Below are 25,118 nucleotides of genomic sequence, written 5' to 3' on the forward strand. Positions count from 1 at the left end.
CATTAGCTTTTCTGCCAGCATAAGCCTACACAATCTAGTTCCACTTATGCTCACTGCTTGAGGTATAAAATCTGCTGAATGGAAATTAAAGTCATATATTTCACTGAGATATAACTGAGTAGATACATCTGCTTTGGGAATTAATATGATTTTTTTTACTCAATGTATATCAAAAGAGTTAGATGGGGCCATTTACTTGCAATGATTTGAACAGGATGAATATTAAAACTGTTATGAACTGTTGGACAGTGTTCTTTATTAATAGTTTTATAAAGGGCTGAATTATCAATCTTGGAAGCCTTTAGGGTTCCAGTTCATTAAAGCTTCCTGTGGATCATTTGCTCAAGTTCACTATTGCTGCAAGACATTCTTAAAGAAATTGACACCAACAGCAAAAGATCCAACTTATCAATGTTTTTTTTTGAGGGGGTGAAATCAATCACCTGAATATTGCAAACGTTTTGTATAAAATTAGAACAGAAAGTGAGGGGGACGAGGAAGAAAGCATAAATTATTCATCACCGGCAGTGCCATTCCTTCCATCCTTAATATATGGAAGATAACTTGTCAGCAGTCCCCGTGGGATGATGTGAAACAAAGATAGTCCATCTGCATGGCAAGATAATCCAACACCATGAAAGGCAGAACACTTCAGCAAAAAGAAAATGATATAGAAAAAAAGACAGTTTGCAATTTTATTCCCTGGACAATGCTGATATTCAGCTTTCTGTAACATTACTTTCTGAGACAGCCTCTCGATGGCCCGCAGACATCTGCATAGCTGTTGAAGACTAACTGATGGACTTAGTAGAAGTCAGCTCACCAGAGGATGTACATTTTCAAAGTATTAGAACAGAAAACAAAAACCTAGCAACTAATAACAAAAACTCAGTGTCAACCGTGGCTCAGTGGATCGCACTCTCGCCTTTGAGTCAGGAGGTTGATGGTTCAAATCCCACTCCAGGGACTTGAGCAAGGACTTAAATCTGGGCTGACACGCCCAGTGCAGTGCTGAGGGAGCACTGCACTGTGGGAGGTGCCATCTTTCGGAGGATATATTAAACCGAGGCCCCGTCTGCCCGCTCAGGTGGATGTAAAAGATCCCATGGCACTATTTCGAAGAAGAGCAAAGGAGTTATCCCCGGTATTCTGGCCGATATTTATCCCTCAATCAACGTAACAGAAATAGTTTATCTGGTCATTATCACATTGCTGCTGTGAGAGTTGCTTTGCGCAAATTGGCTGCCATGTTTCCCACATTGCTGTAAAGCGCTTTGAGACATCCAGTGGACATGAAAGGCGCTATATAAATGTAAGTCTTCTTCGAAATAGTGCCATGAGATTTATTACGTCCACCTTAGAGAACAGACGGGGCCTTGATCGTCTCAACTGAAAGATGACACCTCTGACAGTGCAGTGCTCCCTCAGCACTGGACTGGAATGTCAGCCTAGATTTATAGGCTCAAGTCCCTGGAGTGAGACTTGAACCCACAACCTTCTGACTCAGAGGCGAGCGTGCGACCAACTGAGCCACAGCTGACACTACCAGTGAGCAGACCAGCCAAAATGTCAATTCGCATCCTCCTATTGTAAGAATAGATGAAACGAACTGCATATTGATTGGCGACTTGGACTTCTAGTGTGCATTGGGATCAGGAAGTACATCACTGTTGGTAAGCTCTTTACCTACCACTTTTATTGACAGTCAAAGTATGCTTCAATTTAAAGAACTTACATGCATATGTAAAGTCCAAGTATATGGCACCAACCAGAAAAATTGGTGCCAAGAAATCCATTTCTCATGAGTCCAAACTTCACGTGTTTGTCCCTGGCAGTAGAACGGTCCAACGTATTAAACATGCAGGTGGCTGGGAGCCAAATAAATACTGAAGTGTATTATTTTGTTTATATGTAAGTAATAAGTAGTAGGATAGTGAAACAGTTTACTGTCTGCTCTTGTTCATTCAAAATGAATTAATTTGATATTTTTAAGCACCAATATATCCTCTTGTGCTGTTTTAATTAAGGTTCTTAATTAGAATCACAAAAGATATTTTCAGTGCAAAAGAAGACTAGATTAACAGTAGTAGACTATAAATATCCACTAAAGACAAGACCCGATAAAAGATGAAATAACAAAGTCCTGGAACATATGGATTGTGAAGTGCCTTTATTAGAATGGTGCATGGTAGCATTTCATCCATCTATTAAAATCTCAAAATATTTAACGTTTCTCTCTATATCCTGGCTCAAAATAAACACAACCCTGAAACAGTGGTAATAAATAACTATACAAGAAGCTTATAAGACATGATATTATAACCAATACTGTCAACTGAAAACAGAAAAATGGACTTGAGGGTAACTTTATTCCAACAAAAAGAATGGTCCCAATTGAAAACTTTCAAAATGTTTAAACAAACTGTAGATGCTAAGTTTCATATTCCCAAGTCCAAAATGTCCAATTGCAAATATTAATACACATCACACTCATCAGTATTGTGCTGAGAAACAGTTAGTCTTCGAATACAAAAAAATTATGAAATATAAACATAACTCTGTCACATGATCTGCAATATATCTTTCCATATGTACAAAGGGATACAAGTCCCCTTAATTTAACCATTTCATTCCTTCACTAGAGAGGGAGGATTAATGCATTGCTTTTCAAAAACTACTTAGATTAATGTGCTATACCTCAAATCCAAAACACTTTTTGTCTAGTAAGCTTAAATAAGGGAATAAAGGGAAGTTGAAAGAACATAAATAGCTGGCACATGGTGAGCTTAGTAGAAATGATTCTAGACAGTGTCCAACCCTATAGTATAAGCATCCCGGGTACAAATGTCCAGATTTCAATTCAGCAGTGGTACAAATTGGTCAGTTGTTACATCCATCCTGTTCTGTAGCAGGCCCTTGGATTCCTGTGCTGTAGTTACTCATCGCTGCCATTATGACATGACGCCAAAAACTGGGTTGTGCCGACAGATACTGGGACCAAATTCTTCGTAATCTTTTTTTGTATGACACACTTGGTAAAATTCAGGCTGTTGAGGGGAAAAGAAAGGAAAAAATGCAAGCATGATATTGTGGATTATGATGTTAGAATATTTATTTTTATTTTTATTCCTATCCCCAATGTTTTCTTCCCCAGCCCATCACCTCCAGGGACTTCACACTCACAAATCATATAGTCCCAAGTCTGGTCCACTCATTTCTCTGATCTAATCAGCCTCTAGCAAGATCAATCAACAATAACAGTTCTTGGATCGTCCCCCTCCCCTCACCTCCATGCCGCCCCTCCCAATTTATTTGTTGGGCAGGGACTAAAAAAAAAATTCCGAAGACAATATTAATCTTTACAAAAAAATGTAGTTCCTCAATTTTCTTTATAAAATTGCATGCTATGGAACTACGCATGTCTAAGGCAGCGGTGATAGCTCAACTACCCAGCTCAGAGCAGTATCTGTGATACTATCAGTGGCAAACACTTAGTTTTTAATGCAAGGAGTGCTTGTTACACCGACCTATTAAAAAAAGTCAAGTACAGTTCTGCATCAGGCAGGAGTTGTTGGAGTTATCATAGAATCATAGATATTTACAGCATGGAAGGAGGCCATTTCGACCCATCATGTCCATGCTGGCCGACAAAGAACTATCCAGCCTAATCCCATTTCCTAGCTCTTGGTCCGTAGCCTTGTAGGTTACAGCACTTCAAGTGCACATCCAAGTACGTTTTAAATGTGGTGAGGGTTTCTGCCTCTACCACCCTTTCGGGCAGTGAGTTCCAGACCCCCACCACCCTCGGGGTGAAGTCATTTCCCCTCAAATCCCCTCTAAATCTCCTACCAATTACTTTAAATCTATGCCCCCTGGTTATTGACTCCTCTGCTAAGGGAAACAGGTCCTTCCTATTCACTCTATCTAGGCCCTTCATAATTTTATACATCCCAATAAGGTCTCCCCACAGCCTCCTCTCAAAGAAAACAAACCCAACCTATCCAATCTTTCCTCATAGCTAAAATTCTCCAGGCAACATCCTCGTAAATCTCCTCTGTACCCTCTCTAGTTCAATCACATCTTTCCTCTCATCGGCCGTCCCTCGAAACGAGGATGACTTGCTTCCACGCCAAAAAAATGATGAGTTCACAGGTATTTCAATGAAGGACCCGAACTACATCCTGAAGGGTGGAAGATGCCTGTGCGTGAATTTTTTTAACATGGGGTGGCCGTTGCACACCAGCCACCACACGGGCCTGACAGAGCTAGATCTTGGTCTAGTGGCAAGGATTACCCAAGACAACTGGAGACCAGCTCTGCTGCACGGACCTAGTGCGCACAAGTATCGCAGTGTGGGCTGGTCCGTGCTGCCCCTGGGCCCCAGGCCCCGAACTCGCGCCTCCCCTGGGCCCCGATCACATGCCTCCACAATCTCTCGCCGCTCCTTCGCCCCGACCTCGCCACTCCTGCTGTATCTGCCCACGCTCCAATCCTCCTCTGATGAAGTGTTATATTACACTAAAACCGTTTTGCATCAACTTGAATCTGGCACTGGAGCTGAAGCCTCAAATGTTCAGTTGCACATTGGCCATATAAGATTGTGACACAATATGTGTTGAAGGGTGATACTTGTCCAGTGCAATGGCTTAGAGACCATTAAGCATCCAGTCAGTACGACAGCATTTAAAACACCAATACAACTGCTAAAGATGAAGCTGTTACATAGAAGCGATGTAAAACATTCTTACAAGCTGCAGTCAGAATTGTTTTGTCCACTTACCGTTGATGCAAGCATGGAACCGCCGAACCAAACTGCATACCGCTGCATATGGTGGGTTATCGCCTGAACCTCAATTGGCTTAGGCTTATTGAATAATATAAAAATTAAAAATCAGTCTTGAACAGCATCAGTTACAAAATTTCACTGTCATTACTGTACAGTAACAAGAAAAAAAATTGTTCAGTCGCACTTTTTGAACTCTTCCCTATTTAACATTTGTTTCATCCAGCGTGCCCGCTTAATCAATGTAATTAAATGGTCATTTGAAAAATTGGGGCTTTTTATTTGTAAAATTATCCCCCCCCCCCCCCCGCCCCCGCTATTATAATGACACAGATTTCTGGACAATACAATAGAAGTATTTAAAATTCTGAGTGGTTGGGACAGGGTAGATAAAAGCAGCCGGTTTCCAGTATAAGGGGTTAAGAATGAGGAGCCATAGATACAAGATTATATGCAAGAGATTTCGAATAGAAAGGAAGATAAACTTCTCTAACAGTTGGGAGGCTGCGGAATTCACTTCGAGCTAACGACTAACGCAGAAACTGTCAACATTCTAGATTAGATTAGATAAACGGATGAAGGAAAATTGAACAAAGGGATATGGGAACAGGGTGGGTAAATGTGAATTGAACTATTCCCTCAAGCAGGGGATAAACATAGAAAACATAGAAACATAGAAAATAGGTGCAGGAGTAGGCCATTCGAGCCTGCACCACCATTCAATAAGATAATGGCTGATCATTCACCTCAGTACCCCTTTCCTGCTTTCTCTCCATACCCCTTGATCCCTTTAGCCGTAAGGGCCATATCCAACTCCCTCTTGAATATATCTAACGAACTGGCATCAACAACTCTCTGCAGAAGAGAATTCCACAGGTTAACACTCTCTGAGTGAAGAAGTTTCTCCTCATCTCGGTCCTAAATGGCTTACCCCTTATCCTTAAACTGTGACCCCTGATTCTAGATTTCCCCAAATGATAAACGCGGACAGGGACTGGTTGGGCCGAATGGCCTGTTTCCATGTTGAAACTTCTGTGTGTTTCTATGTATTCTATGTTTGTAGCAAAAGGAAACTGAAAATACTGACGCCGTACTATAAATTGGTCACAGCCAGTTTGTCTCAACATATTTGAATGCCATTTCTTAAAATTAAATACACACACACACAAAGAATACAATTACATAGTAGGGAATCACTTAACTAAAAGATTAAACTTGCTCTTTTAAAATTAACTCATCTGTTCTTAAGCCAACCCAAACTGTCTTTCACAACCAATAATGTGGATTTTATAATAAATCAGACAAAAGTACGTATTGAATATTTGAAAGTCAAAAGTATTGTTTTAATTGACATCAATGGGTAGGAGTTGTTTAGTACATTTTTCTTGATGAGTACTTCTCTCTCATACCGTCTACAACAGATGTCCATTTTAGCATCTCTATTGTGCATTTGTCTACTGACAGATAGCTTATAAATGAAGCCTTTTAAAAAAAGAACATAAGAACATAAGAATTAGGAACAGGAGTAGGCCATCTAGCCCCTCGAGCCTGCTCCGCCATTCAATAAGATCATGGCTGATCTTTAAATTTTTTTTTTTCCATCATCACATGCCTCAAAGTAGAACTTTTCTGGTGTTGTGTGCAGTTTGAGCATCTCGTACGCGGCCGCCGCCATTTTGCTGTCTCTGCCCCCCCGCCCGGCCTGACCTGTAACCCCGGAGCCGCCCGGCACCAGACACAAAGCAGCCCCGCCCCCACGGCACTGACCCCGCCCCAAAAGGAAGGAGTTAAAAATATATCAAAAAGGAGAATTATATTCATAGATGGATTTTCTAAATTAACCAAACTTTTTCGAAGTAAACAATAGGATTAGATGTCAACTCACCTTTATTCGACCAGCACTAAGTTCTTCACTAATTTTCAATCTTGCATCCACTACTCTTTTCAGATCTCGTTGCAGACGACGTCCAAAATCCCGAAACATCGTCGAACCTCCAGAAAGAACTATATTCTACAAGAAATATTTAATTTTTTTTTAAATTGAAGAACTTTTATTTTTATGTGCTGCATGTCATACAGTTCTTCACAAGCCCCAGACATACCCATGCATATAGAAACATAGAAAATATGTGCAGGAGTAGGCCATTCAGCCCTTCGAGCCTGCACCACCATTCAATATGATCATGGCTGATCATTCAACCTCAGTACCCCTTTCCTACTTTCTCTCCATACCCCTTGATCCTTTTAGCCGTAAGGGCCACATCTAACTCCCTTTTGAATATATCTAACGAACTGGCCTCAACAACTTTCTGCGGTAGAGAATTCCACAGATTAACCACTCTCTGAGTGAAGAAGTTTCTCCTCATCTCAGTCCTAAATGGCTTACTCTTTATCCTTAGACGGTGACCCCTGGTTCTGAACTTCCTCAGCATACATAAAGAAAACACAAACAGTATACAACTGAAATGCCTGTATTTAAACCGTTTTAGCAAAAAGAACAAAAATGTAACTGATAAACTTTGCAATATTTTATTAATAAGTTTACAATAGTGCAGCAGTGCCACCTAGCTTTTACATCACAATCCTGAAACAGTAGATAGGGAAAACAATCCACATAAAAGCCTTTCCTGAAGAGTAAGTGCATATTAGGCAATGTCCTTCACTCATTGGGCTGCTGCTGCACTGCTCAAGTCAAATTGCTTAACAAAAGAAACCTTGCGGAAGCTCTTTTCTCTAGAAACGTGAAGGTGGAGGGGTAAGCTGATAGAGGTTTTTGAAATTATGAAAGGGTTTGATAGGGTAGACGCAGAGAAAATGTTTTCCCTTGTGGGAGAGTCCAAAACTAGGTGTCATAAGTACAAGATAGACACTAATAAATCCAATAGGGAAACCAGTGGAAGATTCTTTACCCAGAGAGTGGTTAGAATGTGGAAATCGCATCCACAAGGAGTAGTTGAACATAAGAACATAAGAATTAGGAGCAGGCATAGGCCATTCGGCCCTTCGAGCCTGCTCCGCCATTCAATAAGATCATGGCTGATCTTCTACCTCAACTCCACCTTCCTGCACTATTCCTATATCCCTTGATTCCTTTAATATTCAAAAATCTATTGATCTCTGTTGAGGCGAATAGCAAAGATGCCTTTAAGGGGAGGTTAGATAAATATATGAAGGAGAAAGGAGTAGAAGGATATGCTGATAGGGTCAGAAGAAGTAGAGTGGGAGGAGGCTTGTGTAGAGCATAAACACCAGCACTGACCAGTTGGGGCTCATGGTCTGTTTCTGCGCTGTAAATTCTATGTAAAGTCACTGGATCTGATGTTCAGAATGCAGATCTACTTCAGGAACTAAATCACAATGGCACAGCTAATATTGGTTTAAATACAAAAGGTAAGATTTCTTTGTTTTAAATCTCAGTTTTACAAATCCGGCTCACAGTGCTTATGCAGCCAGTAGTGGGTGGCAGGGCCCCTGTACTTCAACACAAAGAGGCGTGTGTTCTGGCCCAGGACTGCCGGTTTGTTCCCCAAAGCCTGAAAGTTCCAGCAACTTTTGACTGGGTTATTGCATGAAGAGGCTCACAGGATTGGTAGTAAAATATTAGCATGTATTGGGAATTGGATAATGGACAGAAAACAGAGAGTAGGAATAAATGGGTCATTTTTGGGTTGGCAGGCTGTACCTAGTGGGGTGCTGCAAGGATCAGTGCTTGGGTCTTAGCTATTTACAATCTGTATCAATGACTTAGATGAGGGGACAGAGTGTAATGTATCCAAGTTTGCTGACGATACAAAGTTAGGTGAGAAAGTAAGCTGCTAGGGGAAGTAAAGGCCCCAAGTTTCCACACGCGGCGAAAAAGGTGCACCTCAGAGCTGGGCGCCTGTTTTTCGCGCCGAAAACGGCGCCGGAAAAAAAGTGCGGTATTCTCGAGCTCCTTGGAGCTCGATGTCTGCTTGGCGCGGTGCACAGGGGGCAGAGCCTACCACTCGCACCGATTTTGTAAGTAGGAGGGGGCGGGTACAATTGAAATGAGGCTTCTTGGTGCCGGCAACCCTGCGCGTGCGTGTTGGAGCGTTCGCGCACACGCAGTCTGAAGTAAACATTGGCACTCGGCCATTTTTAAAAGTGCTGCAGAAAAAGTGAGGATTTGTTTCTTGGACCCCTGCAAAGGCTTGTATTTTAATTTTCTTGATATTTCTGTGTGTGAGGGAGTGCTTTTAGCAGCACTGCTGAATAAATCACCAGCCAAAATCAGTGAGTTCAGCTTTTCACTGCTAAACTTGCAGAACCGGTGCCTGCAAATTAAGGACTGTGTGTTTGGAGAAATAAGAGTGCCAATTCAACTTTGCAATGGAAAAACGTCCACCAAGAACAAAGAATTTCTTGCATGAGGAAGTGGAGATATTAGTCAACGTAATTGAGCAGAGATGGCAGGAGCTAGATACCAGCAACAGAGGTCGTATAAAAGTGCCACCAAAAAAAATGAAGAAATGCTGGAACCAAGTTGCAGAAGATTACTGCGCAGTGGTGCATACCAGGAGATCTGGAAGCCAGTGTAAAAAGAAATGGCACGACCTTGGTCAAGTAGTTAGTGTAAGTAATATTTTCCATTTTTAATTTAATCGTAATTGTAACCTGGCTATCTGTATGTCCCACCCTGCAGACTGACACACTCTGTAAAAAGTTATATTTTACTCTTTGCAGAAGAAATTGGCCCACAACAAAAGGGAGGCAACTCGTACAGGAGGAGGCGTGCCCAATCTGCATCCACTGACACTTTTGGAACAAAGGGTAGCTGCTATGATGAGTCGGACATGGAGAAAAGCAATCGGTACAGCACAAAGCTGGGCCTGCACGCGAGGAAGAGGGTAAGTCCTGAAAATGCATCGTGGCCCTTTAAATCAACCTGCTGCCTGGCCTGCTATGTGTGAGAGTACTCATGCCACCCATCCTGCCCCCTCCCTTGCTGTTAAACATTTGACTGTTCTGATGTATTTTGCAGAACATGATGATGATGATGATGACGATGCTGCTGCTGCCAACCCTGAGGATCCTGAGGGTACAGAACAAGAACCAGTACAACCAGCTGCGGACGATCCAGACTGGATGATGGCAGCGATGACTGAAATGTCTGCAGGGGAGAGCTTCCAATTTAATGTTTATGAGCCCCCATCAAGGGGCATTAGAGTTTCAACCCTAGCATAGGTCTTGGTTCCACCTTCCATGGTTTCGCTTCCGATGTTGCGAGTCCCAGTGGTGCTGCTGGTATAATGCAGCATTCTACAGTCAGTGCACTACCGTCCCAGCCTGCACCTCCCTCTCGCATCGGTTCTGGTTCCACCTACTATGGTTTTGATTCCGACGCTTCGGGTCCCAGTGTTGCTGCTGATATCATGGAGCAGTTTACACCCGTTCGTCCAACATCCCAGCCCACGGCTCGCACTCAAGTGCTGTCGTCTGGAACACCGAGCGTCCTACCATTCCAGCCCAAGCCTCTCCCTCCAGTTCAGCCGTCTGGAACACAGAGCATCCCACAGTCCCAGCCTACGCCTCCCTGTGTAGTGGTGCCGCTTGCAACACCGAGCATCCCACCGTCCGTGCCCGCGCCTCCCAGTGTAGTGGTGCCACGAGACAGACCCAGGCAGAGAAGGAGATTGGAGACACGCTCTCCTGAGATGCAGCGTGCAACAGATGCGGCTCAGGTTGTGGCATTGGGTATGGAGACCAATGAGCTTACCCGATCACTCATCGGTGGCGTCAATGCAGTAGGTGAAGAGTTGACGGTCCTGATGGGAGAAATAGCAGTAATGACACGGGAACTTAGGGAGGGAATGTCCGAGGGAGTGCAATCGACGGCACAGGCCGTCAGGGAGAGCATGCAAATTACGGCACAGGCCATCAGGGAGGGCAATCAAGTGTCAGCACAGGCCGTCAGGGAGGGCCTGGTTGAGGTAGCTGCTGCAATAAGGGCACACAGCCCAGCCAATCAAATGACACCCCCATGAGGAAGTGAACATTCACTGAGATATGGATGAGACATGGTTGCAGCCTTTCTTTGCTGCTTTTGTTCTTGTTCTTGATGTAGCTGTAGTAGCGTTTTTCAAATTGAAATTGTTTTGTAAGTTTTGTAACTTTACAACATATAAGGAATCTTATGGTTTTTAAGTGATTTTATAGTGTAAATGCTCTCACATTTTTTTGTATCTTATTTAATTTTGCGCCTAAAAAGTGATTCTGAAGTTTAAGTGTTCTTTAGAGTGTAAGATTTTTCACAATGAAACTGTTTTGTAAGTTTTGTAACTTTACAACATAAGCAATCTCAGGGTTTTCAAGTGATCCTATAGTGTAAATGCTCTCACATTCTGTAAATTATTTAATTTTGCATCTAAAAAGTGATCTTGAAGTGTAAGTGATCTTAGAGTGTAAAATTTTTCACATAAAAAGTGTTTTGTAACTTTTGTAACTTTACAAGTTTATAAGTGATCTTAAAGTTTTTAAGTGATCTTCAAGAGTCATATTAAAAAGTATAGTTTGATACAAAAAATATTTTATTAGAGTGACGTTAACTTTTCAATAAAATATTTTTTCATTAAAACTGGTTCATGTTCCATTAACACAACACAACGTAGGAACAACTGCAAAGAATAAACATGTCCATATGCAAAAGTGGTCGCAGAGCCCTCAGGCATCAGTAGTTGAAGCATTCACGGATGAGCTGCTGGCGCAAGTTTCGAGCAATCGTTAAAGGGGCACGATGGACAGCCCTCCTCCGACCTCGTGCTCCGGCATCAGGCACTTGCATGCTTTCCTGATTGTCGTTATCATCCACATCCTGGTCTTCCGTAATACTATCATCATGCACTGGACCCTCACGTCGGTCTTCGGGTTCCACTACCAGCTTCTGCTGCCTCATGATGGCTAAGTTATGAAGCATGCAGCACACAACAGTGAAGTGACCGACAATCTGAGGAGAGTATTGCAACTGTCCTCCATAATGGTCCAGGCATCGGAATCGCTGTTTCAATATGCCAATGGTCCTCTCAATGATGCTGCGCGTCGCAATGTGCGCCATGTTGTATTGACGGTCAGCTTCTGTCCGTGTCACGCGTATGGGCATCATGAGCCAGGTGGTCAGGCCGTACCCTTTGTCTCCCAGTAGCCAGCTCTGCCCTTCTGGCTGCTGCTCAAACATGTCAGACAGAACGCTGTCGCGTAGGATGAATGCATCGTGGGTGCTGCCAGGGTATCTCGCATCGACTGACATGATGCGCTGCTTGTCGTCACACACGAGCTGCACATTGATAGAGTGGAAACCTTTCCTATTTCGGTACTGCTCAGACTCCTCCACAGGTGCTCGCAAGGCTACGTGGGTACAATCAATGCAGCCCTGTACCTTTGGGAAGCCGGCAATCCTGAAGAAGCCCACAGCCCTCTCATGGATCGCTTGTGCGGTCATTGGGAAATTGATGAAGTCATTCCTTCGCGCATAAAGTGCAGCCGTGACCTGGTAAACGCAGGCATGTATTGCACGTTGAGAGATGGCACACACATCTCCAGTTGTAGCCTGAAACGATCCCGAGGCATAGAAAGAAAGTGCAGCTGTTACCTTCACTTCAACAGACAAGGCAGTTATCCTTCTGCTTCTGGGCTGCAAATCTGCTCTCACCATATCACAGATCTCAGTGACAACTTCTCTGCGAAAACGCAGCCTTTTCACACAATCAGCCTCGCTCATGTCCAGGTACGAGCGCCTGGTTCAATATTGTCGACGTGAGTAAGGTTTCCTGCCCATCAACCTACGGGCTACGACGTTCCTGGTGCGGTGAGAGCTCTAATCAATTCTCTCCTGTGCAGTGAATTGATGGCAAACCATTGCATAATATGTGGTGTTGACAATGCAGCACCCATTCTGCTCATTTAAATATAAAACTGTCGATGTGGTTGCCTCTCCCTGTCCAAATGGCCTCAGTCCCCCTCACAGCTCGAAGGCTGCTGCTGTATCTTTGGCTGCCAGCCAGCCACTGACGCCGCCCCTAAAGTGTGGCCGAATGGCCTCAAGAACCTTAATGAGCTACGTGTGTCCTGTGTTCATTCTTCGGCTCCCGGCCAGCCACTGACGCCGCTGCAATCCCATGGCCGAATGGCCTCAAGTCCGTCCGGGTGCTGCATCTTCGCGGGGAATGAAGGCCTGCCTCAAGCACCGCAGCTCAGCTCGAAGGCTGCTTGCTGCCTGCCGCTGCCGTCGAGACACTGACGCCACACCCCTGCCTCAAGCACTGCAGCTCAGCTCGAAGGCTGCTTGCTGCCGCTGCCGTCGAGACACTGACGCCACACCGCTGCCTGAAAGACCTGCCTGAAGCACTTTCACACAGGTAGGAACATGGTTTATTTAATTATTTCTTTGTTTATAAATTTTTATTCAGGTTGGATTTATTTGTATAATATTTGTATAAGTATAACTAAGGATTGATTGTAGAATTTAATAACTTCCCTTCCCCCCCTTACCCCCCCTCCCCCCCCCACCTCGTTCCCGACGCCTAATTTGTAACCTGCGCCTGATTTTTTAAAGTGTCGACAAGGTTTTTTCAAGCGTACAAAAATCTTCACTTGCTCCATTCTAAGTTAGTTTGGAGTACGTTTTCACTGTGGAAACTTTCAAATCAGGCGTCAGTGGCCGGACACGCCCCCTTTTGAAAAACAAATTCTGTTCCAAAGTGAAACTGTTCTACCTGACTAGAACTACAGAAAACTAAATGTGGAGAATTCCGATTTACATAGACATAGAAAATAGGTGCAGGAGCAGGCCATTCAGCCCTTCGAGCCTGCACCGCCATTCAATGAGTTCATGGCTGAACATGAAACTTCAGTACCCCCTTCCTGCTTTCTCGCCATAACCCTTGATCCCCTGAGTAGTAAGGACTTCATCTAACTCCCTTTTGAATATATTTAGTGAATTGGCCTCAACTACTTTCTGTGGTAGAGAATTCCACAGGTTCACCACTCTCTGGGTGAAGAAGTTTCTCCTCATCTCGGTCCTAAATGGCTTACCCCTTATCCTCAGACTGTGACCCCTGGTTCTGGACTTCCCCAACATTGGGAACATTCTTTCTGCATCTAACCTGTCTAAACCCGTCAGAATTTTAAACGTTTCTATGAGGTCCCCTCTCATTCTTCTGAACTCCAGTGAATATAAGCCCAGTTGATCCAATCTTTCTTGATAGGTCAGTCCCGCCATCCCGGGAATCAGTCTGGTGAACCTTCGCTGCACTCCCTCAATAGCAAGAATGTCCTTCCTCAGGTGAGGAGACCAAAACTGTACACAATACTCCAGGTGTGGCCTCACCAAGGCCCTGTACAACTATAGCAACACCTCCCTGCCCCTGTATTCAAATCCCCTTGCTATGAAGGCCAACATGCCATTTGCTTTCTTAACCGCCTGCTGTACCTGCATGCTAACCTTCAATGACTGATGTACCATGACACCCAGGTCTCGTTGCACCTTCCCTTTTCCTAATCTGTCACCATTCAGATAATAGTCTGTCTCTCTGTTTTTACCACCAAAGTGGATAACCTCACATTTATCCACATTATACTTCATCTGCCATGCATTTGCCCACTCACCTAACCTATCCAAGTCACTCTGCAGCCTAATAGCATCCTCCTCGCAGCTCACACTGCCACCCAACTTAGTATCATCCGCAAATTTGGAGATACTGCATTTAATCCCCTCGTCTAAATCATTAATGTACAATGTAAACAGCTGGGGCCCCAGCACAGAACCTTGCGGCACTCCACTAGTCACTGCCTGCCATTCTGAAAAGTACCCGTTTACTCCTACTCTTTGCTTCCTGTCTGACAACCAGTTCTCAATCCACGTCAGCACACTACCCCCAATCCCATGTGCTTTAACTTTGCACATTAATCTCTTGTGTGGGACCTTGTCGAAAGCCTTCTGAAAGTCCAAATATACCACATCAACTGGTTCTCCTTTGTCCACTTTACTGGAAACATCCTCAAAAAATTCCAGAAGATTTGTCAAGCATGATTTCCCTTTCACAAATCCATGCTGACTTGGACCTATCATGTCACCATTTTCCAGATGCACTGCTATGACATCCTTAATAATTGATTCCATCATTTTACCCACTACTGAGGTCAGGCTGACCGGTCTAAGATACTCCGTTCTACACCAGTTGCTCCTAAAAATCAGGAGCAAATCATGTGGAAACTTGGGGCCAAAGAGTCTGCAAAGGGATATAGACAGGTTAAATGATTGGGCAAGAATATGGTAGATGGAATATAAATGTGGATAAGTGCAAAGTTAACTAATTTAGTAGGAAAAATAGAAAAGTAGAATATTTTTTAAATAGAGAGAGACGAGAAAATGTTGGTATTCAGAGGGATCTGTATGTCTTTGTACACGAATCACAGAAAGTTAACGTGCAGGTACAGCAAGCAATTAGGAAAGCAAATAGTATGTTTGCCTTTATTCCAAAGGGATTGGCGTACAAGAGTAAAGAAGTATTACTACAATTATATCACCATCATCATAGGCGGTCCCTTGAACGAGGATGACTTGCTTTCACATGAGATCACAGATGTTTCAATGAAGGACCCGATGTTCCAGTCCTGAACTCCAATTGAGGGGGTGGAAGATGCCTGTGCGTGGATTTTTTTAACATGTGGTGGCCGTTGCACACCATCCATCACATGGGCTCGACAGAGCTAGGCCTTTACCCAGTGGCAAGGGTCGGGGCTATAAAAAGAGCTGGAGCATGCCACTGCAGTTTCCAGCGCGAGCTAACACAAATGTGCGACAGCTTTGAGGTGGGCAACTGGATGACGTCATCAGGATCCAGGTCACCATTTGAAGTGTGGTACAGCAGAGGAGCGGGAAGGTTGTGGCGGACTTGCGACGAGTGATTAGGACGGAAGAGTGAATGGATCGTGGCTGAGATTTGGTGGATGAGCGTGACGGAGGTTCGGCGAATACAATTATATAGGGCCTTGGTGAGACCACATTTTGAGTACTATATACAGTTTTGATCTTACCTAAGGAAGGATATACTTGCCTTAGAGGGAGTGCAATGAAGATTTACTAGACTGATTCCTGGGATGGGGGGGATTGTCCTATGAGGAGAGATTGAGTAGACTAGGCCTATATTCCCTCGAGTTTAGAAGAATGAGAGGTGATCTCATTGAAACATATACAATTCTTAAAGGACCTGACAAGGAAGATGCTGGGAGGATGTTTCCCCTAGTTGGGGAGTCTAGAACTCGGAGTCACAGTCTCAGAATAAGGGGTCGGCCATTTAGGACTGAGATAAGGAGAAATTTGTTTACTCCTGGCTGGCCTCCCATATTGTACCCTGCGTAAACTACTGGTGATCCAAAACTCAGCTGCCCGTGTCCTAACTCGCACCAGGGCGCTCACCCATATGCTCGCTGACCTGTATTGGCTCTGGTTAAGCAATGCCTCAATTTCAAAATTCTCATCCTTGTTTTCAATTACTCCATGGCCTTGCCCTTCCCTATCTCTGTAACTTCCTCCCATAAACCGCCACCCCATCCCCCCTCCCACTCCCGAGATGTCTGCTCTAATTCTGCACTCTTGAGCATCCCTGATTATAATCGCTCAACCATTGGTGGCTGTGCCTTCTGTTGCCTAGCCCGTAAGCTCTAGAATTCCAAGCCTAATCCTCTCTGCTTCTCTACCACTCTTTCCTCCTGTAAAACGCTTATTAAAACCTATCTCTTCGACCAAGATGTTGGACACCTGCCCTTATTATTCCTTATGTAGCTTGGTGTCAAATTTTTCTATCATAATACTCCTGTGAAGCGCCTTGGGATGTTTCATTCCGTTAAAGGCGCTATGTAAATAAAGTTGTTGTTGTTGTGAATCTTTGGAATTCTCTACCCCAGAGATTTATGGATGCTCAGTGGTTGAGTGTATTCAAGACTGAAATTAATAGATTTTTGGATACTAAGGGAATCAAGAGATATGGGGATAGTGCGGGAAGGTGGAGTTGAGGGCGAAGATCAGTCATGATCTTATTGAATGGTGGAGCAGGCTCGAGGGACCGAATGGCCTACTCCTGCTCCTATTATGTTCTTATGAAGCATGCCTTTTCCCCCTTTGGCAAAGGGAAAATAACAGACTTCCAATACATTCCACACACATTCTAGACCAATATGTCGAGGAACCAACTAGAGAGCTGGCCATCCCAGACTGGGTGTTGTGTAATGAGAGAAGATTAATTAGCAATCTTGTTGTGCGAGGCCCCTTTGGGAAGAGTGACCATAATATGGTAGAATTCTTCATTAAGATGGAGAGTGACACAGTTAATTCAAAAACTAGGGTCCTGAATTTAAAGAAAGGTAACTTTGATGGTATTTGACATGAATTGGCTAGGATAGACTGGCGAATGATACTTAAAGGGTTGACGGTGGATAGGCAATGGCAGACATTTAAAGATCACATGGATGAACTTCAACAATTCTACATCCCTGTCTGGCGTGAAAATAAAATGGGTTAGGTGGCTTAACCGTGGCTAACAAGGGAAATTAGGGATAGTGTTAAATCCAAGGAAGAGGTATATAAATTGGCCAGAAAAAGCAGCAAACCTGAGGACTGGGAGAAATTTAGAATTCTGCAGAGGAGGATAAAGGGTTTAATTAGGAGGGAGAAAATAGAGTATGTGTGGAAGCTTGCAGGGAAAATAAAAACTGACTGCAAAAGCTTCTATAGACAAATGAAGAGAAAAAGATTAGTGAAGACAAATGTAGGTCCCTTGCAGTCAGAATCAGGTGAATTTATAATGGGGAACAAAGAAATGGCAGACCAATTGAACAAATACTTTGGTTCTGTCTTCACTAAGGAAGACACAAATAACCTTCCGGAAATACTAGGGGACCGAGGGTCTAGCGAGAAGGAGGAACTGAAGGAAGTCCTTATTAGTCAGGAAATTGTGTTCGGGAAATTGATAGGATTGGAGGCTGATAAATCCCCAGGCCTGATAGTCTGCATCCCGGAGTACTTAAGGAAGTGGCTCTAGAAATAGTGGATGTATTGGTGGTCGTTTTCCAACATTCTATAGACTCTGGATCAGTTCCTATGGATTGGAGGGTAGCTAATGTAACCCCACTTTTTACAAAAGGAGGGAGAGAGAAAACAGGGAATTATAGCCTGACATCGATAGTGTGGAAAATGTTGGAATCAATTATTAAAGATGAAATAGCAGCGCATTTGGAAAGCAGTGACAGGAGCGGTCCAAGTCAGCATGGAATTATGAAAGGGAAATCATGCTTGACAAATCTTCTAGAATTCTTTGAGGATGTAACTTGTAGAGTGGACAAGGGAGAACCAGTGGATATAGAGTATTTGGACTTTCAAAGGGCTTTTGACAAGGTCCCACACAAGACATTAGTGTGCAAAATTAAAGCACATGGTATTGGGGGTAATGTATTGACGTGGATAGAGAACTGGTTGGCAAACAGGAAACAAAGAGTAGGAATTAATGGGTCCTTTTCAGAATGGCAGGCAGTGACTAGTGGGGTACCACAAGGTTCAGTGCTGGGACCCCAGCTATTTACAATATAGATTTAGACGAAGGAATTGAATGTAATATCTCCAAGTTTGCAGATGACACTAAGCTGGGTGGCAGTGTGAGCTGTGAGGAGGATGCTAATGAGGGTACGGGGCCCAGAAGAGCCGAGGGCCCAGGGGCAGCATGGCCAGCCCACACTGCGATATGTGTGCGGACTAGGTTCATGCAGCAGCACAGGTCTCCAGTCGTCCTGGTTAACCCTTGCCACTGGATAAAGACTTAGCTCTGTCAAGCCCGTGTGGTGGCTGATGTGCAACGGTCACCAGACATTTAAAAAATCCACGCACAGGCATCTTCCACCCCTTCAATTGGAGTTCAGGACTGGAACATTGGGTCCTTCATTGAAGCATCTGTGAACTCTTGTGGAAGTAAGTCATCCTCGTTCGAGAGACCGCCTATGATGATGATACTAAGAGGCTGCAGGGTGACTTGGACAGGTTAGGTGAGTGGGCAAATGCATAGCAGATGCAGTATAACATAGATAAATGTGACGTTATCCACTTTGGTGGCAAAAACAGGAAAGCAGATTATCTGAATGGTGACAGATTAGAAAAAGGGGAGGTGCAACGAGACCTGGGTGTCATGGTACATCAGTCATTGAAACTTGGCATGCAGGTACAGCAGGCGGTGAAGAAGGCAAATGGCATGTTGGCCTTCATAGCGAGAGGATTTGAGTATAGGAGCAGGGAGGTCTTACTGCAGTTGTACAGGGCCTTGGTGAGGCCACACCTTGAATATTGTGTACAGTTTTGACCTCCTAATCTGAGGAAGGACATTCTTGCTATTGAGGGAGTGCAGCGAAGGTTCACCAGACTGATTCCTGGGATGGCAGGACTGACATATGAAGAAAGACTGGATCAACTAGGCTTATATTCACTGGAATTTAGAAGAATGAGAGGGGATCTCATAGAAACATATAACATTCTGACGGGATTGGACAGGTTAGATGCAGGAAGCATGTTCCCGATGTTGGGGAAGTCCAGAACCAGGGGTCACAGTCTTAAGGATAAGGGGTAAGCCATTTAGGACCGAGATGAAGAGAAACTTCTTCACTCAGAGAATTGTGAACCTGTGGAATTCTCTACCACAGAAAGTTGTTGAGCCAGTTTGTTAGATATATTCAAAAGGGAGTTAGATGTGGCCCTTATGGCTAAAGAGATCAAGGGGTATGGAGAGAAAGCAGGAATGGGGAACTGAAGTACCATGATCAGCCATGATCATATTGAATGGTGGTGCAGGCTCGAAGGGCCGAATTGCCTACTCCTGCACATATTTTCTATGTTTCTATGTTTCCATTTACTAGAAATGAGAGCAGAATAAAGCAGGGAGAAATGCACTTTGTAGGAGGACACTTGCATGTGCAGTCATGCGGGTTTTATAGCAGGAAAGAAAGTACTGACTCAAACCGCGTCCACAATTGATGACTTAAAGCCAAGTGTTTTATAAAGGGAAATGATCCGTGCATTTCTTTCCCATTTATGGGACCAGAATCTTCAACCAGGCACAATATAAAATATTATTGTGCAAAGTGTAGTTTCAGCAACACAGCAGATTGTAGAAAGAACTGACTGAGCATGGTCTTTACACATAAAATTCACTTGGTGCAAAAGCCAAATTCGGTCAATAGATTGGCAGAAAGGGCAGATTGGTGCAATTTAATGTGGAAAACATTTTGGGAAAAAACAAGGAATGAGTATACACTCAGCAGAAAGACTCAAAGGTGTGGATGACCAGACACACATAGGGGTTCATGTACATAATCTTCTGAAAGCATGTTTTTAGGTAGATAAAACCATAAAAAGCCAATAGCATTCTATGTTTTATATTTAAGGGTGTAGAGTATAACATTAAAGAAGTGATGATAAATTGTTTTAGAGCAATGATTAGGCCAGTTAGAGTAATGCACACTGTTTTGCGCACTTCTTATAGAAAGGACATTATAATCAAATATAGCATAGAAATCACCAGGATGATGCCAGGGATGGGATACGAGCTTTGAGAAGAGATTTGAGGTACTACATACGATATACGACACAGAAACAGGCCATTCGGCCCAACCAGTCCATGCCAGTGTTTATACTCCACACGAGCCTCCTCCCGTCTTTCCTCAACTAAATCTACCAACATAACCCTCTATTCTCTTCTCCCTCATATACTTGTCTAGCCTCCCCTTAAATGCATCTATACTGTTCGCTTCAACCACTCCCTGTGGTAGCGAGTTCCACATTTTCTCCACTCTTTGTGTAAAGAATTTTCTTCTGAATTCCCTATTGGATTTCTTGGTGACTATCTTATATTGATGGCCTCTAGTTATACTCTTCCCACAAGTGAAAACACTCTCTCTGTATCCACTCTATCAAAACCTTTCATCATTTTAAAGACCTGAATTAGGTCACCCCTCAGCTTTCTTTTTTCAAGAGAAAAGAGACCCAGCCTGTTCATCCTTTCGGGATATGTATACCCTCGCATTTCTGGTATCATCCTTGTAAATCTTCTCTGTTGGGTCTATTTCTGTTGGACCAAAGGAGATTTAATAAAGGCTTTTAAAATGATGAAGGATTTTGATGAAGTAAATAGAGAAAGACTATTTCCTCTGGTTGGGGAGTCAGTGACGAGAGATCATCAATTTAAAATGGTTACCAAGAGTGGGGAGACAGTTAAGAGAAATGTCTTTGTGTAACAGTTTGTTGGAGTATGGATTGGCTGAGGCAAAAACTACTGCATCTTTGAAGGGACAATTGAATAAATATTTGAAGCAGAGGAAGATACAGGGCAATAGAAAGAGTGCAGGCTAGTAGGATTCATTTTGGATTGCTCTAGCAAAGAGCCGGCACACAAATATTGACTAGCAACGATAGCACTGCGGCGTTCCGGTCTGTCGCTGTTGGGGTTGTCCATGAGGGTCTTGATGTTCCAGGTCCCGAACCTCGATGTTGACATCGCCGCCCTAAGCGAGACCCAGCAGGCAGGGGAAGGTCAGCTCAAAGAGCAAGGTGGTAGTTCTTCTGGAAAGGCAAACCAGAAGAAGAACTCCATGGAGTTGGCTTTGCCATCAAGAATGAGCTGGTGGATCGTCTCAGAGACTCCCTTTGTGAGGTAAGCAAATGTCTCCGGACTCTTCGGCTCACTCTAGCCTGGAACCAGTGCGCTACAGTCATCAGCATGTACGCCCCAACATTGGACACTACAGATGAGACCAAAGAGGCCTCGACAATCCCTGTCCCGAGTCCCAACGGACAACAAGTTGATCTTTCTTGTCGATTTCAACACCAGAGTTGGAAAGGACACAGACCTCTGGGGATCGGCAGAGAGGGGGTAGGGAAAACCAACTCCAGCGGTACCCTGCTCCTGACAAAATGCCTAGAATATGGCCTCGTCATTACAGGTGCAATGTCCCGAATCCGGAACCCTTGGGACCGAGGCCGTTCCGGATTTTGCGTTTTTCCAGACTTTGGAACGGCTTTCTGACATCACGAATCCGGAAACACCTGAGCCCAGGTTCGGGTAGTTCCAGATTTCGGAATGTCGGGATGGGGGGAGCTACCTGCCGAGGAGCTATTCGGGCCGTCTAGGGCCCGCCAAGGAGGTCGTCGTGGGGCCGGCCCCGCCAAGGATGTTGTCGGGCGGGGCCCCGCAGAGGTGGTGTTCGGGCAGGCAGGCCCCGCCGAGATTGTCATCGTCAGGCGAGGCCCAACCAAGGAGGTGTTTGGGTGGGCCGGCGAGGAAGCCCCGAGGTAAGGGCGGCGAGGCGAGGCCTAAGTTAGGGCAGCAGCGAGGTGAGGCCCGAGGTCGGCAGGGTCATCCAGTCCGGATTCCGGAACATTTTAGGGATTCCGGACGCGCTGCTGCAAATTGTCCAGGAGTCCGGATTCTGGAATATCCCGGAACTCCGGATTTTGGACGCTGCAACTGTACCAACACCTTGTTCCGTCAGAGGGATAAGTACAAGGCATCATGGCAGCATCCTCGTTCCAACCACTGGCAACTGCTCGATTACGTCATTGTTCGAGCGAGGGACTGCAAGGACATGCGCATCACACTTGCCATAACAGGAGCCAATGACTGCTGGATGGACCAATGCCTAATCCGCTCCGTCATTATCAATATAGCCCCGAAACAGCGACGGCAACAGAAACAATGACGCAAGAAAATCAACAGAGGCGCTCAAGGGCCTTGATAATAAAGCCCCATTCAGCCAGCGCCTCACTGTCAACCTGGTGACCCTCGATAACCCAGAGACACAGAGTGCCCAAAGTGCCTGGTCTGCCCTCAAGACCTCCATAATCAACACCTGCGAAGAGACGCTTGGTCACTCAGCCAGGAAACACCAAGACTGGTTTGACTAGAATGACCAGGAGATCCAGGAGCTAATTAGCCTCAAGCGCAAGGTACTTCTGAATTTAAAACAGCAACCTAACATGAGTGTAAGGAAACAGCTCTACAGACGGCTGAAGGTTGAGGTCCAACAAAAAACCCGCGACCTAAAAGACAGATGGTGAGTGGAGAAAGCACAGGAGATCCAGCAGTTAGCCAACAACCACAACGTGCGTGGATTCTTCAGCGCAGTCAAGACCACCTACGGCCCAAGCACCCAAGGTCCTACCCCACTGCTGGCCAAGAACGGTGAAGTACTCATCAAGGACAGAGAGACAGTCAGTGCCGTTGGAAGGAGCATTTTGAAGATCTCCTTAACCGAGATGCTGCCTTTAACGCAATGGTCCTCGACTCCATCTCGCAGCATGCTACCCGCCATCACTCAGCACAACCCCAGCCCAGCACGAGGTAGAAAAGGCCATCCATCAGCTGAGGAATAACAAGGCAACAGGAGCAGATGGAATTCCCGCCGAAGCACTAAAGCACGGCGGAGAAGCACTATTGGCATGAATACATGACTTCATTTCTCTTATCTGGAAGGAGGAGAGCATGCCAGGAGATCTCAGGGATGCCGTAATCATGACCATGTTCAAAAAAGGGGATAAGTCCAACTGCAGTAACTACAGAGTAATCTCCCTGCTATCAGCCACAGGGAAAGTCATTGCAAGAATCCTCCTCAATCGTCTTCTCCCTGTGGCTGAAGAGCTCCTCCCAGAGTCACAATGCGGATTCCGTCCACTGAGGGGTACAACGGACATGATCTTCACCGCGTGACAACTACAAGAGAAATGCAGGGAACAGCACCAACCCCTGTACATGACCTTTTCTTTGACCTCACAAAGGCCTTTGACGCTGTCAACCGTGAGTGATTATGGAGCATCTTCCTCCGTTGCCCTCAAAAGTTTGTCACTATCCTCAGTCTGCTCCACGATGGCATGCAAGCCATGATCCTGACCAATGGATCCACCACAGACCCAAACCACATCCGGACCGGGGTCAAGCAAGGCTGCGTCATCGCACCAATGTTCTTTTCGACCTTCCTTGCTGCAATGTTTCATCTCATCCTTAGCAAGCTCCAATATGAAGTGGAGCTAAATTATAGAACAAATGTGAATCCGTTCCACCTCCGCCACCTCCAGGCCAGATCTAAGGTCGTCCCATCCTCTGTCATTGAACTACAATACGCAGACAATGCTTGCGTCTGCGCACACTCGGAGGCCGAACTCCAAGCCATCGTCAATACCTTCACCGAGGCGTACGAGAGCATGGGCCTTACACTAAACATCCGTAAGACAAAGGTCCTCTACCAACCTGCTCACGCCACACAGCACTGACCCCCGGTTATCAAAATCCACGACGAGGCCTGGGACAATCTGGACCAATTTCTATACCTTGGGAGCCTACTGTCAGCAAGAATAGACATTGACGACGAGGTCCAAAACTACCTTCAGTGTGCCAGCGCAGCCTTCGATCGCTTGATGGAGAGTGTTTGAAGACCAAGAGGTCAAATCCGGCACCAAGCTTATGGTCTACAGGGCGGTAGTGATACCCGCTCTCCTATATGGCTCAGAGACATGGACTATATAGAGCAGACACCTCAAAACGCTGGGCAAGTACTACCAATGCTGCCTCCGCAAGATCCTGCAAATCCATTGGCAGGATAGACGCACCAATGTCAGTGTTCTAGCTCAGGCCAACATCCCCAGCATCGAAGCATTGACCTTACTCGATCAGCTCCGTTGGGCGGGCCACATTGTCCGCATGCCCGACACAAGACTCCTAAAGCAAGCGCTCTATGCGGAGCTTCGACACAGCAAGCGAGCCCCAGGTGAGCAGAGGAAACATTTCAAGGACACCCTCAAAGCCTCCTTGATAAAGTACAACATCCCCACCGACTCCTGGGAATCCCTGGCCCATGACCACCCAAAATGGAGGACGAGCATCCGGGAGGGCACTGAGCACCTCGAGTCCCATCGCCGAGAATAAGCAGAAACCAAAAGTAGACAGCGGAAGGAACATGCATCAACCCAGGCTCCCCACCCACCCTTTCCTTCAACCACTGTCTGCCCCACCTGTGACAGAGACTCTAGGTCCCACATTGTACTCCTCAGTCACCTGGTAACTCATGTTTAGAGTGGAAGCATGTCATCCTCAACTCCGAGGTACTGCCTATGATGATGATTGACTGGCTTCCTTCAGTGCTGTAAACTTCGATGGCTCTACAAAATGCTGACTCCCGTAATGACCTGGCACATTTATCTAGTGAATAGCTGTCTGTGTCGAGTATGCTGATCTCAGTGCCTCCGAGCTAAGGAAGTGGAAATTCTGCCAATGTTCTTGCTCCTTGGTGTTAA

At 45.0% G+C, this 25,118-nt stretch overlaps 1 protein-coding gene across 2 annotated transcripts in view; it reads right to left on the minus strand.

Moving 5' to 3' along the window:
- Positions 1–2,320: 2,320 nt before the first annotated feature.
- LOC139264009 (actin-related protein 3B) overlaps positions 2,321–25,118 on the minus strand; it is a 184,602-nt gene continuing 161,804 nt past the window's right edge. For both annotated transcript variants that reach the window (XM_070880112.1, XM_070880111.1), the window contains exons 10-12: positions 6,669–6,794; positions 4,781–4,864; positions 2,321–3,047 (exon numbers count right to left, since the gene is read on the minus strand). In XM_070880112.1, the coding sequence (XP_070736213.1) occupies positions 2,952–3,047; positions 4,781–4,864; positions 6,669–6,794 (306 nt within the window). In that variant the 3' untranslated portion in view covers positions 2,321–2,951. The remainder of the gene's footprint in view (positions 3,048–4,780; positions 4,865–6,668; positions 6,795–25,118) is intronic.

Source organism: Pristiophorus japonicus, chromosome 5 (genome assembly GCF_044704955.1).
Source record: "Pristiophorus japonicus isolate sPriJap1 chromosome 5, sPriJap1.hap1, whole genome shotgun sequence".
Classification (NCBI taxonomy): domain Eukaryota; kingdom Metazoa; phylum Chordata; class Chondrichthyes; family Pristiophoridae; genus Pristiophorus; species Pristiophorus japonicus.